Genomic DNA, 20,000 nt, shown 5'->3' with positions numbered 1-20,000 from the left:
GGCGTAGTGGATAAGACATCTGTCTCCTAATCGGAAGGTCATGGGTTTAAATCCCGGCCGCGGCCGCCTGGTGGGTTAAGGGTGGAGATTTTCCGATCTCCCAGGTCAACTTATGTGTAGACCTGCTAGTGCCTTTATCCCTCTTCGTGTGTACACGCAAGCACAAGACCGAGTGCGCACGTAAACGATCCTGTTATCCATGTCATAGTTTGGTGGGTTATTGAAACACAGAAATACCCAGTATGCGTCCCCCGTAATGGGCGTATGGCTGCTTGAATGGTGGGGTAAAAACGGTAAATACGCGTCAAAATCCACTCGTGCAAAAAAATGAGTGAACGTGGGAGTTTCAGCCCATGAACAAAGAAGAAGAAGAAAAAGATAGTCGACGGCGTGGACCATACCCGAGTACATATTGTATACATTCCATCAAATATTGACAAAATGGGGGAAAAAGTTATCACTATACTTACGCCTTTCCTCCGCCCATGTGAACCAGGGTAGGTACCCAGTCGACGGCGTGGACCATACCCGAGTACGTGGTGTTGGTGACGCTCAGCTTGGGAGCCTTGAGCACGGTGTAGACCCGGGTGCCTCCCTCGTACACTGTCTTCTTGCCCCCTCTCTGCGGGTAGTTGGACGATCCGTGACCGATGGCACCACCGTTGTCCGACATGACGATAAAGGCTGTGTCGTCGTAAGTCCTCTGGTGGTGACGGAGAGATAATAATAATCATGATAATACATGTAATAATAATAATTGTCAGTAAGTACTGGTGTCACATGACTGATGTGAAACAGTTGATTGGCTAATGGAAGTGCGCTTAAAACTGTTAGTGTACTCTTTGAGTGCGCTAACAAACCAAGAGAGCGTATATATTCATGCGCCTGTGCTCCTTCTTTCCATTTGAGAGGAGTCTTCTCATCCTCCGTGTTAGTTACATGTAGCTTATCGTCTCAACATTACCAAACAATGATGCTTGACCCTAAAATTCCCCACGGCTAAAAGCAGAATTTTTTCTTGACAGATTTCGAGCTATACCATGCAGCATTTGGAAGTCGGCTAACACACACACAAGTGAAAAACCTGAAAGGCCATGGTCCGGCGACCCGTGGTTGGGTGCAGGGCCAACGGCGCGCTAGGGGGTGGAGGGGGGGAGGGCAACCACCCCACCCCCCCTCTGAAGTTGAAGTCTTTTTTGTTCTGTAGAGGCCATTGACAGCCTCTGATCAATAATAATAGTGTGATGAAAAGTTAATATATAGCACGATTTATCTTTTTTGTAGCAATGACACATAGCCCACACAATCTCACCTTTTCCTTTAGAGCAGCAATGACACATAGCCCACACAATCTCACCTTTTCCTTTAGAGCAGCAATGACACATAGCCCACACAATCTCACCTTTTCCGTTAGAGCAGCAATGACACATAGCCCACACAATCTCACTGTTTCCTTCATAGCAACAATGACACATAGCCCACACAAGCTCACCTTTTCCATTAGAGTACCAATGACACATAGCCCACACAATCTCACTGTTTCCTTCATAACAGCAATGACACATACCCCACACAAGCTCACCTTTTCCATTAGAGCAGCAATGACACATAGCCCACACAATCTCACTGTTTCCTTCATAGCAACAATGACACATAGCCCACACAAGCTCACCTTTTCCGTTAGAGCAGCAATGACACATAGCCCACACAATCTCACTGTTTCCTTCATAGCAGCAGGAACACATACCCCACACAATCTCACCTTTTCCCTTTAGTCCAGCAATGACACATACCTCACACAATATCACCATTTTCCTTTAGACCAGCAAGGACACATACCCCACACAATCTCACCTTTTCCTTTAGAGCAGCAATGACACATAGCCCACATAATCTCACCTTTTCTTTCAGAGCAGCAATGACACATAGCCCACACAATCTCACCTTTTCCTTTAGAGCAGCAATGACACATAGCCCACACAGTCTCACCTTTTCCTTTAGAGCAGCAATGACACATAGCCCACACAATCTCACCTTTTCCTTTAGAGCAGCAATGACACATAGCCCACACAATCTCACCATTTTTCTTTAGACCAGCAAGGACACATACCCCACACAATATCACCATTTTTCTTTAGACCAGCAAGGACACATACCCCACACAATATCACCTTTTCCTTTAGAGTAGCAATGACACATAGCCCACACAATTACATCTTTTCTTTCAGAGCAGCAATGACACATAGCCCACACAATCTCACCTTTTCCTTTAGAGCAGCAATGACACATACCCCACACAAGCTCACCTTTTCCTTTAGAGCAGCAATCATCCTTCATAGCCCACACAATCTCACCTTTTCTTTCAGAGCAGCAATGACACATAGCCCACACAATCTCACCTTTTCTTTCATAGCAGCAATGACACATAGCCCACACAATCTCACTGTTTCCTTCATAGCAACAATGACACATAGCCCACACAAGCTCACCTTTTCCTTCAGAGCAGCAATCATCCTTCATAGCCCACACAATCTCACCTTTTCCTTCAGAGCAGCAATCATCTTCCCGATGCCCTCGTCGACCGCAGCCACCATAGCGCAGTGGATACGCCTGGCGTCCTCCGTGAAGTGAGAGCAGTAGGTGTTTATGTAGCGCTGGGGGGCCTCTTTGGGGCCGTGGGGGGCGGGGTAGGCCAGGTAGACAAAGAACGGTTGGTCAGCCTTGGACGTCTGGATGATGTTCAACATGGCGTCGTTCAACAGCTCCGTGTTGTACGTGCCCTGAAATGTAGGTCAACTCTGTCAAACGGCCTTCCCTGAAATGTAGGTCAACTCTGTCAAACTGCCTTCCCTGAAATGTAGGTCAACTCTGTCAAACAGCCTTCCCTGAAATGTAGGTCAACTGTCAAACAGCCTTCCCTGAAATATAGGTCAACTCTGTCAAACAGCCTTCCCTGAAATGTCCCGCGGTTTATTCTCACCTGGCTGAGTGGCACCCACTTTTGCATTGTGCACCTCAGCCCAGCCTACCATGAAATGTAGGTCAACTCAGTCAGACAGCCTGCCATGAAATGTAGGTCAGCTCAGTCAGACAGCCTACCATGAAATGTAGGTCAGCTCAGTCAGACAGCCTACCCTGAAATGTAGGTCAGCTCAGTCAGACAGCCTACCATGAAATGTAGGTCAGCTCAGACAGCCTACCATGAAATGTAGGTCAGATCAGGCAGACAGCCTACCATGAAATGTAGGTCAGCTCAGTCAGACAGCCTACCCTGAAATGTAGGTCAGCTCAGTCAAACAGTGTCATCCATTTATGGTAGTCCCAGGATGAAAACAAAAGGTGATTAATCTGTAAGACATTCACCTGTATCTTTCGAGGTGCATATAAAGACACAGCTTGCTTCGTGTGGGGAATGGACAATGTGTAGCTTTACTCGGAAATCCTCGGATCCGAGGTGAATTCTCATGCCTACAAACGAATAACGCGTGAGGATCATTAAATGAAAAAGTGACCATCAAAGTCCAGATTGCCAGTACAAGTAATAAAGCAGCTGACCTTGGAGGACCAGTCGATGTCCGTGTTGTTCCACCAGTCGTACGGCCCATTCTTACTCTTGAAGTGAGTGTAGTAGGAGCTGTGTGCTCCCAACAGGAAGCCGTGAAAGGTGTCGAAGCCTCTGTAGAGAGGGGTGAGAGTCGGGTGGCAGAAACCCATGTGCCACTTGCCCAGCATGTGAGTCTGATAGCCGAGTTCCTTCATCTCGTCTGACATCAGCTTGAACGTCTCTGGCACCCAGAACAGCTTGTCCGTGCCTGCTGCCTTGCCGTTCTGAGCTCCGAAAGTGTGGGGGTATCTGTGAGAGAAAGTGTGTTAGCTCAAAGTGTGTGGATATCTGCATGAAAATGTTTGTTAGCTGAAAGAGTGGAGGTATCTGTGAGAGAATGTTTGATAACTTAAAGGCACAGTACGCCTCCCGTAAACCATCACAGATACTGTCAGGCTATTACACACAGTACAAACACCCTTCCATTTGAACGCTCACCGAACGGGAACATCCTAGGTGCCCTACGTAAAGAGCGAGCAATTTTCAAAGAATTAATTTTGCGGATTGTCTTCTCTCAAAATTGGACCGTGGTGCGTTTGGGCGCTAGACGTAACTTTTAAAATCTAAATAATAAATTGACAGCTTGTTACACAAACATTCTTAAATCATAAAAGAATTCTTTTTTCATCAAGACAAGATCAGTACAATTCGAAGTTTTGAAAGTTTGAAAAAAGAAAAGCCCGGAAGCAGGGTCACGCAAGGTCGTGGTTCTCGTAGCAGACGACGGTTTATGCCTATCGCCAGTTCCTCTGAACAGTCAAAAACCATCGCTAGAGTTCTTGTGAATCACAGCCGTTTGTTTCGTATAGATTCAGAGGTACATAATAACGTGCTATTGCAGATAAGCTTACAGCGAGTCGCATTCAAATTACAAACTGACGACTACATTGTTGGGTGTTTTTTTTTTTTTTTTTTTTTTTTTTTTTTCTTTTCTTCTTCTCTTTTTTTTTTTCTTCTTTCTCTTTTCTTTTTTCTTCTTTCTCTTTTTTGAACCTCAGTTACAACATGACTCGCTATGAGTATGATACTGTGAGCGATGCTGAACAGTTTAAACACAAACAGATTGGGTTATAAATAGCAATAATATCATTCTTTCGTTTAACATGGACAATCTTCGAAAATCTCCCTCTCTTGCTCTCTCGCCCCCACCCCTCCTTCCGCTCTTTCTCTCCCTCTCTCTCTCTCTCGCACTCTCTCTCTCTCTCTCTCTCTCTCTCTCTCTCTCTCTCTCTCTCTCTCTCACTTCTCTCTCTCTCTCTCTCGACTCTCTCTCTCTCTCACTCTCCCTCTCTCTCTCTCTCCCTCCCTCTCCCCCTCTCTCTCACTCTCCCTCCCTCCCTCTCCCCCTCTCTCTCTCTCTCTCCCTCTCTCTCAATCTCTCTCTCTCTCTCTCTCCCTCTCTCTCTCTCTCTTCCTCACTCTCCCTCCCTCACTCTCTCTCTCTCTCTATTACCATGGTTGTATTTAAATGAATTAATAATAATGATATATTTTGCTGTTCGTCATAATTGTTTTCATCATTGGTTCACCTTAGTTAATACATTGACATTTTCAACAAGTCATTTACAATAGCATGATAGTACTGGGTTTCTCAGTCAAAAAGCCGAATGAAGAGCTCTCTTTCAAATATACAATTTGGGTCAACGCCTTCTCCATATTTGTATATACTTATTGACATTTTTGCAACAAGCAGAATAAAGTTAATATTTCTTATAGTTTGGTCCTGTTGCTTGTTCGGTTGAAAACCAAATAATACGTCAGTTTCTTTTAATTTTATCTGTGAACCTGTTTTTATATAAATTTGCTTTTCTACGTTCTTCCAAAAAATTGATATTCTTGGGCATTTAAAGAAAAAATGTTCAATAAAATCAATATCTCCACACAGACTACAGCGATTGTTTTCACGTTTTTTCATTTTGTGTAGTAAGATATTAGTGGGGTAGATATTATGCAATATCTTCCAGTGAAGTGGCCTTAATCGCTCTTCCTTGGTGCAATTGTTTGCTATCATCCAATGATTTCTTTCTAATTTATAGTTATATTTATTCATCCAAAAATGTATTGAGCAAGGAGTGCTTGCTTTTTGTTTGGTAAGTAGTGATCTAAATTTTTTGGGAGTCCAGTTTTTAAGAGATTGAGGTTCTAGAGAGACAGTCGCTTCTTGAGTTTGGTTATTGTCAGCTCGCAATGATTGCGCAATGAGCGCGGTTCGCATTGCATGACGACTACATTGTGAAAAAAGGAAACTGAATCAAAGGGTTAAAGATGGCTCAGGGGTAAGATAAATCACGCAAAAATAAATTCTTTGAAAATTGCTCGCTCTTTACGGAGGGCACCTAGGATGTTCTCAAGCGGTGAGTGTTTTAATGAGTGTTTGTACCTGCCCCTCAATACTCTCACCTGCCCCTCAATACTCTCACCTGCCCCTCAATTCTCTCACCTGCCCCTCAATTCTCTCACCTGCCCCTCAATACTCTCACCTTCCCCTCAATACTCTCACATATGCCCCTCAATTTTCTCACCTGCCGGTAAGAATGGCGGATCGTGTGGGGGCACACATGGGCAGCACGTAGGACTGGTTGAGGAACAGCCCCTCCTGTCTCAGCCGGTCAATGTTGGGGGTGGCCATCAGAGGGTCGTGGGACTGGAAGTCGTACCAGCCAGCGTCGTCCAGTAAGATGAAGATGATGTTGGGCTTGCCAGCACTGGTCAGCCCAGCACAGCATAACGCCAGCAACGTCAGCACTGTCCACGTCATAACGTTCGTGTCTGCAGAGTTATAGTTTAGGTCTATGAAAATGTTATTCTCAAAAGAACCGCAGCGATTCCTCTTCTTCTTCTTCTTCTTCTTCTTCTTCTTCTTTTTCTTCGTTCATGTGCTAAAACTCCCACGTTCACTCATGTTTTTGCACAAGTGGATGTGTATGTGTATGACCGTTTCTGACCCGCCATTTAGACAGCATACGCCGATTTCGGGGGAAGCATGCTGTTTTTTTTCGTGTTTCTATAACCAACCGAACTCTGACATGGATTACATGATCTTTTTCGGGCGCACTTGGTCTTGTGCTTGCGTGTACACACGAAGGGGGATAATGCACTAGCAGGTCTGCACATAAGTTGACCTGGGAGATCAGAAAAATCTCTACCCTAAACCCACCAGGCAGCCGCGGCCGGGATTTGAACTCACGACCTTCCGATTAGGAGGCCGGTGTCGTATCCACTACGCCACTGCGCCCGTATGGGTCCGATACACAAAACGCAGGGTGTTGCGAAGAAGAGAGGACGTGGAAGATGTCGATACATAAGTAAGATTAAATTTTAGTCCACGCGTGGAAAACCAAATGATGAATAACACAGTTCTTTTGCCCAGATGAATTGGACTCTTGCGATAATATTTAAACAAAATAGACGCATCAGTAACCAGGTTAGATTTGTCTTTGTCAATATTTTGGCAAACTACCTTCTTCGGGATGTTATTATGATGTTATTATGATGTTATTATTATCTTGCCATAATGCGGAAAAAGTTGTATGCGTCGTTGGGCGACAGGGTTTCTACACTACTCGTCATAAAAAAAAGTACACACATACATTAAGCTGTAGATCTTTGTGATGCGGCAAGTTGTACTAAAACCAAGTATATTGCCCGATCTAATGTATGAAAGAACACATTGTTATTCAGCAAATAAAGACATGTTCCCAATTATAGTGGTTCAGTTGTTTGTAAACCACTTGATGAACATTGTTGCGAAAACAAATGCGAACATCTTTTGACTTCATGAGTTTACGTCATTTTGATAATCCTCGCTCCACGGCTATCGCCAGTTGTCTCTCTGACCGGACGCGAAAGTCCTACGCGAATCTATCAAAACCAGAGGATACAGAGTGATCTCCCATATGTTGTTCACGAGCAGTGTTCGCGAGACGAAAATGATTGCAGATTGGCCGACTTCGACAGTGATCTCCGTTCTGTTCTTCACAGTTATGATAAAGACATCGTTCTAAGGTCAAAACAAGTCGACATTTTGGGACTGCTGCCGGAAGGAGACCGTAATATATGGTTGCATCACTGTCAAAAAAATCGTCTGCTCCAGCCAGCGCCGAAACCAAACGGTTGATTATCACGTGACACTTATGCCATATTTAGAGTTGTTTGCACAGTAAATACATCCGCGAAAAATAGCTCGCTTGAAACTGTCTTAAATAAAAATCCTCTGTAATTTAAATATTACAAAACACCATGAAAAATCATTATCGACGATCGCGAATCTGCTTACATCCATAACACATTACAAAAAGCTCTAAATATGTTAAAACAAGAGGCGAAGCCATCAAGGCTCACGTAAGAAATCGACAAACAGTAACACAAACTCAATCACTCCGTCACACACACACACACACACACACACACACACACACACACACACACACACACACACACACACACACACACACACACACACACACACACAGTAAGCATAGGTGAAACTGTGCAAGAAAGCGAGACACTAGATCTGCCAACTAGTCTCGGCCCGCTCACAATAACAATGACCGAGACTTTAAGTAATTCCTTCGCGTGACGTCTAACCCTCTTACGTCATAATGTGACGTCTTCAAATGTTAAAGTTTCTATCACACACGTCAAACACTTTTGACCGAGACGTAATCTTCTTATGCGAGCTTTATCCATAGACTCGGAAATGTTAAAGTTTCTATCACACACACACGCACGCACGCACAGACAGACAAAAGTTAGCATCGCATAGGCTACACTTACGTGAGCCAAAAAAATCGGTTTCCTTGCCAGACAAGGAAACTCAAGGCATCCTGTCAGGGAGAGAATGAGCCGAACTCATTTTGACCTGAGGTCAGGATGGAGTTTACGTGAGCATTTGATCAAATAATAGATGGTGACTGACATTGCTCAAAATGGCGTCGGAAATAGCGAGGTGCGTGTGCTTTATCTGGATTTTGGAGCCTTTCGCACATTCTGGTGCTAATTTAAGTGATCAGGAGGGTAAGATTAACGAACGAACCACCAAGAAATCGTATTTTGAGCAGGGCGCACTGTATTTTTCAAGTCTTGAGGATTTTCACTATTTTTTGCAGACAAAATGTTCAATACAAAAAAGCTACCATTTCTTCAAAATTGCGGTGCTCCTCGAGGCCGATGTCTGCTCTTTAATCGTAGGTCAGTTTTTAACACCATAAAAACCGCAAAAGACACGTTCGAACTGCCTAACGGCACAAGGTGAAAGGTGTTAATTTGTCTCCCTGTTTTGTGGACTTACGATTTTCCGCCAGAGTGACCTTTTCTTAGCTTGGTTATATCGACATATAGGCAGCAGCAGCAACCGCAACATGACATTGTTTGTCTTTATGGTACATGCACCACCACTGGAATTTCTCCATGTGATATAATAAACTTGACTCAGGAGATTTGATATGATTGTGATTTGATCACATAATTTATATATGCATTACAAAAAAAGGCTTCACAAGCTTCCTTCAAGCCCTCTGTTTGTCCTCGGGCTGATCGGGGACTTTAAGAACTAACAAACAACTGACTCAACCACACACGATGGTTATTATGAAAAACCGCACAGACACAACAGGCAAAAAAGCGCAAAACAGATCGGTAAGCTTCGACATAATTATTGTGCACATGCAGAATAAGTAAAAGTAAATTTTAACAAGAATCCCGAAGAGTGATTAGCCATTCAGTATACCACAGAGGTCGAAGACAACGACGGCGAAGCGATAATAGTCGAACACACACACACACACACACACACGCACGCACGCACGCACGCACGCACGCACGCACGCACGCACGCACACACACACACACACACACACACACACACACACACACACACACACACACACACACACACACACACGCCAAGTTACAGATAAGTTCGCTTACACAGTGAAGTCAGATACGGTCCGCACAGTCAAGATGCAAGTGACGTCATGCAATATGGCGGACCAATTTGTAAAACAGCAGCCCCTCCTATATGTGACTCCATCATCATTTATATAGCTGCCAGAGTTCTCCCTTCTAACGGATATTACTTGCATATTGCGAACTAAAATAAAAATCATAAACATTAAAAAAACATAACGCGTGAAGCGAAATCAATACATTGAGTTGACCTGTCGACAAACTCACATAATGAAACTGAACGCACTGCATTTCACGAAGTCAATATCTTTGTCAATACCCCTCGGCCTAGAAAAACACGGCCTGCTGATCGCTTTCAGTGACAAGCCAGTAAAACACAGTAGCATATAACGCTTTAGAGGAAAGCGCGCTTTTCTTTATTCCTTTTAACTTTCTGAGCTTGTTTTTAAATCAATTATAACGTATCATAATCAAATGTTTTTGAATTAAGGAAATGATAAAGAATAAGATGAAATTTTGGAATCAATTCCTAATATTTTTATTTTTATTAGAATTTTGACATTTTTAATGACAAAATTCACTAATTGAATTTTTACCTTCCAAGCTGAAATGCAATCCCGTAGTTAGGCTTCGTCGAAGATCGCTTGATTAACATTTTAATCAATTCGATCGAACAAATAAGGGAATGACAGCACCGCCTCAACTTTCACTAAAAACCGGATATGAAGTCATCAAAGACATTTATCTAATAAAAGGAAAAGACGTGTATGGGGATATCATTGGGAAGAATTTTAATTTGAATTTTCATGAAGATCGGTCCAGTAGTTTCCTTGGAATCGCTCTACACGCAATCACACACACACACACACACACACACACACACACACACACACACACCACTCTCGATTTTCCCCTCGATGTGAAAATATTTAGTCAAAAGAAGTGAGATAAAAACCAACATCTGTTTCCTCGCTCTCGTTTTACTTTGTTAGTGTTGTATCACGTGAGCAATTCCAAGTGTGTGGTTTCGTCGTCGATCCATACAGGCAGTTAAAGCTTTCTCGCAGCCCCCCCCCCCCCCCCCCCCCCCCCCCCCGTATATTGTTTTTGGTTTGGGTGTGTTGATGCTGTGTGGTTTCCAACGCGTGGAGGCATTTTTTTTCCGATACATACGTTGCGGCGGTGCGCTACCACAATGTTTTGACTTGATATCTGTTGCTTTTTGGGTCCAGCGGACCATGTAGGCCAAATCAGGACCCCAATGTTTTGACTGCTTCATTTCTTTTTGAATATTTGCACAATACAGACCGTTTTGAATGGTGATATTTCACAATGCAGGACACTTCAATAAACACAATAGTTGGCTTGCCAGTCCATTTATCGACAAAGAGGCTTGCAGGATGAGATGACAAGTGGGCGAATATGCCTGAATGAGGACAGATTTACAGCAAATCGGTTCGTATTGTTCGTTTACGTGTATATTTCTCGTTGAAAACCACACAAGTCATGTACTTGATACAAACCTAACTCATTCCCACAACCATAAATGTAAGCTGTACGTGGTTTCTAAGAGACACAGTTTGTTTCAAATGGGGGACACTTGCTGTGAAGTTGGTGACAACGCTTTGTTTATACTGGCTGGCGTCAGCGCGCTCTCGGTATAGCCGAATATACAGCCTGTAATAGATCGAGCAACTGAGCTCTTTGCCCACACATTGTATTGTGTGTCTTAATGGTTCATATGGCCTCGTGGATTTAATATTGACAGTTATAGTAATGTCATTCTCGTGTTTGTTTGCTTTTCTTATCAATACAACCAGGAAGTAATATAACACCCAACATTTATTTTTTCAGGCGTGGTTGGAGCCTCACAAACAACAAAAAATAAGAACAGTCAGAGCGTGTCAAACCGTAAAGCTAGTCAACTTTCAAATGGTAAGAGTGTGTCAAACCCTAAAGCTATAGTCAACCTTCAAACGGTGAGACCGTGTCAAACCGTAAAGCTAGTCAACCTTCAAATGGTAAGAGTGTGTCAAACCGTAAAGCTATAGTCAACCTTCAAACGGTGAGAGCGTGTCAAACCGTAAAGCTATAGTCAACCTTCAAACGGTGAGAGCGTGTCAAACCGTAAAGCTATAGTCAACCTTCAAACGGTGAGACCGTGTCAAACCGTAAAGCTAGTCAACCTTCAAATGGTAAGAGTGTGTCAAACCTTAAAGCTATAGTCAACCTTCAAACGATGAGAGCGTGTCACACCGTAAAGCTATAGTCAACCTTCAAACGATGAGAGCGTGTCACACCGTAAAGCTATAGTCAACCTTCAAACGGTGAGAGTGTGTCAAACCGTAAAGCTATAGTCAACCTTCACACGATGAGAGCGTGTCACACCGTAAAGCTATAGTCAACCTTCACACGATGAGAGCGTGTCAAACCGTAAAGCTATAGTCAACCTTCAAAATGTGGGACTGATGAATTTATCATTGCTCTGCCTTGATGGAGAATATGACAATACTAACCTAGAAGAACAAAATGTGGGACTGATGAATTTATCATTGCTCTGCCTAGATGGAGAATATGACCATACTAACCCGGAAGAAAAAAATGTGGGACTGATGAATTTATCATTGCTCTGCCTTGACGGAGAATATGATGGCGATGGCTTTTGACTGTTCAGAGGAACTGGGGATAGGCATTACCGTCGTCTGCTACGAGAACCACGACCTTGCGTGACCCTGCTTCCGGGCTTTTCTTTATTTAAACTTTCAAAACTTTGAATTGTACTGATCTTGTCTTGATGAAAAAATAATTCTTTTATGATTTAAGAATGTTTGTGTAACAAGCTGTCAATTTATTATTTAGATTTTAAAAGTTAGGTCTAGCGCCAAAACGCACCGTCCGATTGTCTGATCAGACAATCCGCAAAATTATTTCTTTGAAAATTGCTCACTCTTTACGTAGGGCACCTAAGATGTTCAAAAGCGGTGAGTGTGCAAATTAAAGGGTGTTTGTACTGTGTGTAAAAGCCTGACAGTATCTGTGATGGTTTACGGGAGGTGTAGTGTGCCTTTAATGTTACTTCAATTGTAAGGACGATCGACCTAGGTTACACTTACACTGTACATACACTTACACTGTACTTACACTGGAGCTACACTTACACTGTACTTACACTTACACCGTAGTTACACTTACACTGTAGTTACACTTACTCTGTACTTACACTGTACTTACACTTACACTTACACTGTAGTTACACTTACACTGTAGTTACACTTAAACTGTAGTTACACTTACACTGTACTTACACTTGCACTGTAGTTACACTTACACTGTACTTACACTTACACTTACACTGTAGTTACACTTACACTTACACTGTACTTACACTTACACTGTAGTTAGACTTACACTTACACTGTACTTACACTTACACTGTAGTTACACTTACACTGTAGTTACACTTACACTGTACTTACACTTACACTGTACTTACACTTACACTGTACTTACACAGTACTTTCATTTACACTGTAATTATACTTACACTGTACTTACACTTACACTGTACTTACACTTACACTGTACGTACACTTACACTTACATTGTACTTACACTTACACTGTACTTACACTTACACTGTACTTACACTTACACTGTACTTACACTTACACTGTACTTACACTGTACTTACACTTACACTGTACTTACACTTACACTGTACTTACACTTACACTGTACTTACACTTACACTATAGTTACACTTACACTGTACTTACACTGTACTTTCACTTACACTTACACTGTACTTACACCTCTTCTTCTTCTTCTTCTGTGTTCGTGGGCTGAAACTCCCACGTACACTCGTGTTTTTGCACGAGTGGAATTTTACGTGTATGACCGTTTTTTACCCTGCCATTTAGGCTGCCATACGCCGCTTTCGGAGGAAGCATGCTGGGTATTTTCGTGTTTCTATAACCCACCGAACTCTGACATGGATTACAGGATCTTTTTCGTGCGCACTTGGTCTTGTGCTTGCGTGTACACACGAAGGGGGATAAGCCACTAGCAGGTCTGCACATAAGTTGACCTGGGAGATCGGAAAAATATCCTCACTTAACCCACTAGGCGGCCGCGGCTCAAACCCTCGACCTTCTGATTAAGAGGCCGACGTCTTACCACCCCGCCACATCGCCCGTCTGTACTTACACTTACACTGTACTTCACTTACACTGTACTTACACTTACACTGTACTTACACTTACACTGTACTTACACTTACACCGTACTTACACTTACACTATAGTTACACTCACACTGTACTTACACTTACACTGTACTTACACTTACACTATAGTTACACTCACACTGTACTTACACTTACACTGTACTTACACTTACACTGTACTTACACTTACACTGTACTTACACTTACACTGTACTTACACTTACACTGTACTTACACTTACACTGTACTTACACTTACACTGTACTTACACTTACACTATAGTTACACTCACACTGTACTTACACTTACACTGTATTTTGTTACGGCTGGTACTTGCGTGTAATTGTATATGTGTATTTTTGCTCCTAACAGAAAAATGCGTGTGCTACTCTGTTTACAAACTCCCGTCTCACACACACACACAACACTCAAACAAGGCACAAAGACTGAACACAATTTCTGCCCTTTGCCCTCGTACCTATATTTAAGCAATCACAAGTATTAACCAGTAATCACAACAAAATATAAATAATATCTCACATCCACTCAAAAGACTCTTTCATTCAATACAACATATTATTATCTCGAGTAGGATGAAATGAAAGCCTCTCCCTCGATGATGTCGTCCCTGCACGGTTGACTCTCAGTTCAAGGATCACACATACTTAATTAATTACTTCACGTGTCGACTCACAATTCAGTGGCCGCACACACTATTCTGGATTCGTCCAATCCTTTTCTACACAACTTAGCTGGTTACCTCACTTGTCAACTCACAGTTCAGTGGTTACAAGTTATTCTGGATTCGCACAATCCTATTCCACATACACAATTTTGTGGGTGCGCACACTCTCCTAGGTCGCACAAATCTGTTTACTCACGAATCAGCGGGTCCGACACTTGCACCATATCACACCCATGACATGTCGACATTCATGGTGATATGGGGTACACACCAGATGCAAGTTCTCCAGCGCTGCTTTACAACCCTGCGCCGACTCTACTGGTCCTGGCCGCAAGGAGGGGACGCTCCTCTTCTCACCTCGTCTACCCTTCGGTCGAGCGCGCCCTGCTCCCACCGGGATGCTGTGTAGAAAGTTTATGCTACCGTAAGTTTCAATTCTAAGATAAACTTCTCCACATAATAATACTTCCATTCTTTCTCAGTATTATTCAATTATCCGTCAACTAACTTATGCTGTTATATTATTTACACCAACTCATTTACAAGTAACTTCATTACAACAGAACATACAACACTCTATTCAAAATGGCTGACAACAGCTCACGCTTTCCACCCATTTCACAAGATGACTCCCACAGTCATTTCACAAGTTAAGGTTACTGAACAAAAATACAATTCAATAAATACCTGTATTCTCACAGCATTTGAATCATACTCAGATTCATTCCACAGTAGTCACTAAACAGTTGACTCACTGCTCCTTGAGAAACATCTTACAACAGTGTTGAGTAAACACACCCTCTCCCGAGAGCGATTTCAGATGTTCTCCCGAATATCAATATGGCCGCTTCAAGGTTGTCATATTTTAGTCATCTTCTCTCTTACTGGCCAATAGTAGCCAATGACACTACAGTTCACAAAAATCAGCTCACTATCTCAACATGTGACACTCCTATCACGCAGTCGAGCCGTGATAACTAAAAGTATGGCAAGCCAATCTGTACACATGTATTAAATACTTTTAATACTGAATTATGTACAAATCCATTTGTCACATACTTACACTTACACTGTACTTACACTTACACTGTACAATTACACTTACACTGTACTTACACTTACACTGTACTTACACTTACACTGTACTTACGCTTACATTGTACTTCCGCCCTGATATGACCCTTCGTGGTCGGCTGGGCGTTAAGCGACAAACAAACAAACAAACTTACATTGTACTTACACTTACACTGTACTTACACTTACACTGTACTTACACTTACACTGAATTGTGGTTTGACGCTGCTACTGCTGAGTTCCATGACAAACAATTTAGAAAGTATATTCATATGTCTTTCATGCCATTCAACTTTTTCGCGGGAGTACTGACTGCCCTGTCGTAAATCTCACCGACTAGTATACAGTGCTCATTCTAGACTTTACATCTCGCTTACCTGTCGCTTCGACGTCAAGTGTGACGTCATCGTTGCAGGTGCAATATTCAAACAATATTCCGCAAGCTCTGCCTACATTCAGTAACCACATGGCATAAATTGTACTTCTTTATTCTATACTGTTCAAAAAAAGAAACGCATAGTTGCTACTTGCCAAATTTGTTTTATTTTTCGAAAAAATTAACAGAAAATCCAATATTTAGATTATTTGTTTGAAATTTGGTATGGACACAGTTGAATGCACACACAGTTCATTTGCATCTTCAAATCAATCAGTCAATCAATACGATTGGGTGCCGAGGCTGTCAAGTCAGTAGGGGGTGTGACTGCCTTGAGCAGCAACAACTGCCCGGCACCTTCTGGGCATGGACTGGATCAGATGCCGGATATCTTGCTGTGGGATGGTGTCCCACTCCTCCTGAAGTGCCTGCAATAGATCGCGGTGATTTGCCGGCGCTTCTTCTCGCCTGCGCACACGTCTGTCCAATTCATCCCAGAGGTGTTCTATCGGGTTCATGTCTGGCGACATGGATGGCCAGGGAAGCACCTGGACATGGTGGTCGGTGAGGAACTGGGTGGTGAGTCGTGCTGTGTGCGGGCGAGCGTTGTCCTGCTGGAATATGGCATCCTGGTCAGCCAGAAGAGGAAGGGCGTGTGGGCGCAGAATTTCCTCCACGTATCGCTGGGCAGTTATGCGCCCTTGGACGTGCACCAGGGTGCTCCTTCCAGCGGTATTGATCGCCCCCCGCACGTAACGTTCGTTTACTCTCCGGTAGACCCTCCTCCGACCATCATGTCGCTGGAGCAGGAAGTAGGACTCGTCGCTGAACCACACGTGTCTCCAGTGATTCCGGACGGTCCAGCGAAGGTGCTGGTTGCCCCACTGCACTCGGTTCTGGCGATGGCGGCGGGTGAGGACAGCTCCTCTGTGAGGTCTGCGAGCTCTCAAACCAGCTTCATGCAGGCGGTTCCGCACGGTCTGGTCCGATAATCGGTGTGGCCCGGGGAGAGCCTGGACAGAAGATGAGGCCGACAGGAAACGATTCCGGAGGTGGCGGAGCCGTATGAAGCGGTCGTGAGCAGCAGTTGTCGCCCTTGGTCTTCCCGCTCGTGGCAAGTCAGCAACCGAGCCAGTGGCTTGAAACCTGACCCACAGTCTACTGATGGTGCTCTGGGACACGTGGAAGTGCCTGGCGATTGCACTTTGACTTTGGCCTGCTTGTAAACGACCCAATGCAATTTGGCGGTCTTCTCTGCTCAATCGGGCCATCTTTCGTCGCTGAATTGTCGTCTGATTTCTTTGTGGCGAACAATCCGCTTTTATGGGTTTTGGAAGACATGGTGAGAGCTCAATATTCCCCGAGTTTCACGAGATTACACTGAAGCATGACGAGTGGTCATGCCAAATGAGTAATTTTGACATTGTAGCCACTGATAACGCATGCGTCACGTGCAGAGCTCACTTGTGGCAATGGACGAAAGGTCGACGACCAGATAAACATTTTCTGCAGTTTGGTGGATATCCTTGTAGCCATATAACTAAATTAACCAAATATTACAAGCTATGCGTTTCTTTTTTTGAACAGTATATGTTAATCATGTTACCCAGAGAGTTTTGTATAACACACTAAATTCAGTTTTTCCTTCAGTGAAACGTAAAACCGCCCAAAAGGGTATGTACCCGATTTTTTCAGTGAATGTTCAATACAAACGGCGCACATTGTCAATCACAGATACATTCGATCTTCTTATTTTATATTGACGGGAATTTGGGTGTTTCCAATGCAATTCTTATAAAAACCAGCACTGCCTGAAAATGTAAGGATACGCAATTAAAGGCGTTATTTGTCTGAATGAGACTCATCACACAGTTATTGTCTCGCACATACATTTCTTCACAGGTATCTTTATAACTTTTGCACCTTCGCTTAGAGCAGGCATTTTTCTATGTATTAACGTGCATGTTAGTTTCATTACACTCCACCCTTACCTGTAATATAGTGCCTCTCTAAAGGCTTTCATGACATAACTTTGACTTACACGCTTAGGGGGTGTACTTCGAAAATGAACTCTCACACTTAGTGTTTATGAGCTATCTCATCAGAGGTACTTGCAACTAAAAGCCCAATGAACGCACTTTCCTCTGATATGTCTGTGAGAAGATGTGACATTATCCAGAAAAGTGAAAATGACGTGACGTAACACAATTTCTGAAATGCAAGGCCTCCTGGTGCTCCTATGTGTTGCACGCAAACAATCTTTTCACTTGCTGTTTAACTCCTTCCAATTACTAGATAGTTCAATCAGAAATATCTACCTTGCTGCCTGCGGTTACGCTGATATTGCCGGTTTTTTTCTGTAGTGCATTTTTCAAAATAACTGGGCTACTTTGCCTTGAAATTACGTATAGCTGCTGTCACTTTTGGGTACCTAGTGTAACCGAGTGCCGAAACACCACAATCACCTTTGGAGGCGAAGTCCAATCAAACAGGATTGAGAATTTTAGAGCTTATTTCTAAGCCCTATAAAAACTGTTATGCATTCGCAGAGGAATCCATGAACATACAGAGAGACAAAAGCCGCCAGACCCCATCACAAACAGAACTCTACAATCCACAGGTGTTGCTTACTTCTAAGGCGAACAACTCTGCAGAGTCTGCTGTGAAGGGCGACGGTAGTCTCCCTGTCACACTAGAAAGGTTGTTTTAAAGTTTATATATATATGTCGTGCCGAATTCACGGAATTGCCGAATTCGCGGAATCTGCAACATTTTTGCCCATTTCGCGTAATCGGCAAAACGCTGCCCATTACGTGAAATCGGCAGCGTTTTGTCGAAAATGCGGAAAGGCTTCTAAAATTTGCCCATTTCGCAAAAGCGACAGCCAGTCTGTTACTTTTTGTGTCACCAGAACATTGCATTAACATTGCTTTACCTCCCTACTATGTTTTGTATGGTCTATTTTGGTCTGTGTCGAGCATAACTCCGGAAATGCACGAAACCTACACTTTCTGCAATAACTTGCCATAACTTATCGATTATTGCGATATCCATCCATTGGGGCATCTAGTTGTCTAAGTGTGATGATATCCCAGGCGTTTGAGAACTTTAAAACCAAAAAGTGGCTGCTGATTTCGCAAAATGGGTAAATTTTAGAAGCCTTTTCGCGATTTCGGCAAAACGCTGCCGATTTCACGTATTGGGCAAGGTTGTGCCGATTACGCGAAATGGGCAAAAATGTTGCCCATTACGCGGAATCGGCAATTACGTGAATTCGGCACGACATATACATTTATCTTTCAAATGATACCAAATTTGCCCGGGAGTACCCCCTGTGCATTAAACTCCTAAACTAAGCGCCTTTTTCCAATTTGGCCGCTCGTCTAATAACAAGCATTGAAATCAACAATCGTCTTTCACCCCTTTGTCTCATTTCGTTTAAGAATATCATATTAAAAACAAGAACGTCAAGGCGTGATTGACCATTCAGTCAATCGAATGCACTGAAATACATCCGGTTCTTTCATACCTTCATTATTAACAAGGGTAGACAAAGAGTAAAAAAAAGAAAGAGAGACAGAGACACAGAGACAGAGAGAGACAGAGAGAGAAAGACAGAGAGAGGGAGACAACGAGAGACAGAGACAGAGTCATAGACACAGAGAGAAAGACAGAGAGAAAGAGAGAGAGAGAGAAAGAGAGACAGAGACAGAGAGAAAGACAGAGAGAGACAGACAGAGAGACAGAAACAGAGAGAGAGAGAGAAAAAGAGACAGAGGCAGAGACAGATAGAGAAAGAGAGAGATAGAGAGACAGACAGACAGACAGACAGACAGACAGACAGACAGACAGACAGACAGACAGACAGACAGACAGACAGAAAGAGACAGAGACAGAGAGAGAACACTGGCGCGTAAAAAAAAGAATACCACCGTCTTCTTTAGATAGCTTCTTATAAATACCCTTCTTTCCTACCTTCATTATAAGGGTATTTATATGGCACAAATCCTAATATAGTTGTAACCGAGTGCCGAAACACTGCGATCACCTCGGGAAGCGAAGTGCAATCAAACAGGATTGAAAATGTTAGGGCTAATTTCTTAGCCCTATAAAAACTGTTATGCAAACC

General features: G+C 43.1%; 1 protein-coding gene across 2 annotated transcripts in view; it reads right to left on the bottom strand.

Annotated features, from left to right (window-relative positions):
* Positions 1–20,000, bottom strand: part of LOC138949723 (arylsulfatase J-like) — a 60,960-nt gene that overhangs the window by 34,512 nt on the left and 6,448 nt on the right. The window contains exons 1-5 of one of the 2 annotated variants that reach the window (XM_070321518.1): positions 9,533–9,675; positions 6,127–6,373; positions 3,556–3,853; positions 2,538–2,780; positions 471–703 (exon numbers count right to left, since the gene is read on the bottom strand). In XM_070321518.1, the coding sequence (XP_070177619.1) occupies positions 471–703; positions 2,538–2,780; positions 3,556–3,853; positions 6,127–6,362 (1,010 nt within the window). In that variant the 5' untranslated portion in view covers positions 6,363–6,373; positions 9,533–9,675. Of the gene's footprint in view, positions 1–470; positions 704–2,537; positions 2,781–3,555; positions 3,854–6,126; positions 6,374–9,532; positions 9,676–20,000 lie in introns of those variants that run through there. The other variant, XM_070321519.1, reaches the window with a different exon arrangement.

Source organism: Littorina saxatilis, linkage group LG16 (assembly GCF_037325665.1).
Source record: "Littorina saxatilis isolate snail1 linkage group LG16, US_GU_Lsax_2.0, whole genome shotgun sequence".
Classification (NCBI taxonomy): domain Eukaryota; kingdom Metazoa; phylum Mollusca; class Gastropoda; order Littorinimorpha; family Littorinidae; genus Littorina; species Littorina saxatilis.
The sequence above is the reverse complement of the archived record's forward strand: the minus strand, read 5'-3'. Positions and strand labels throughout refer to the sequence as shown.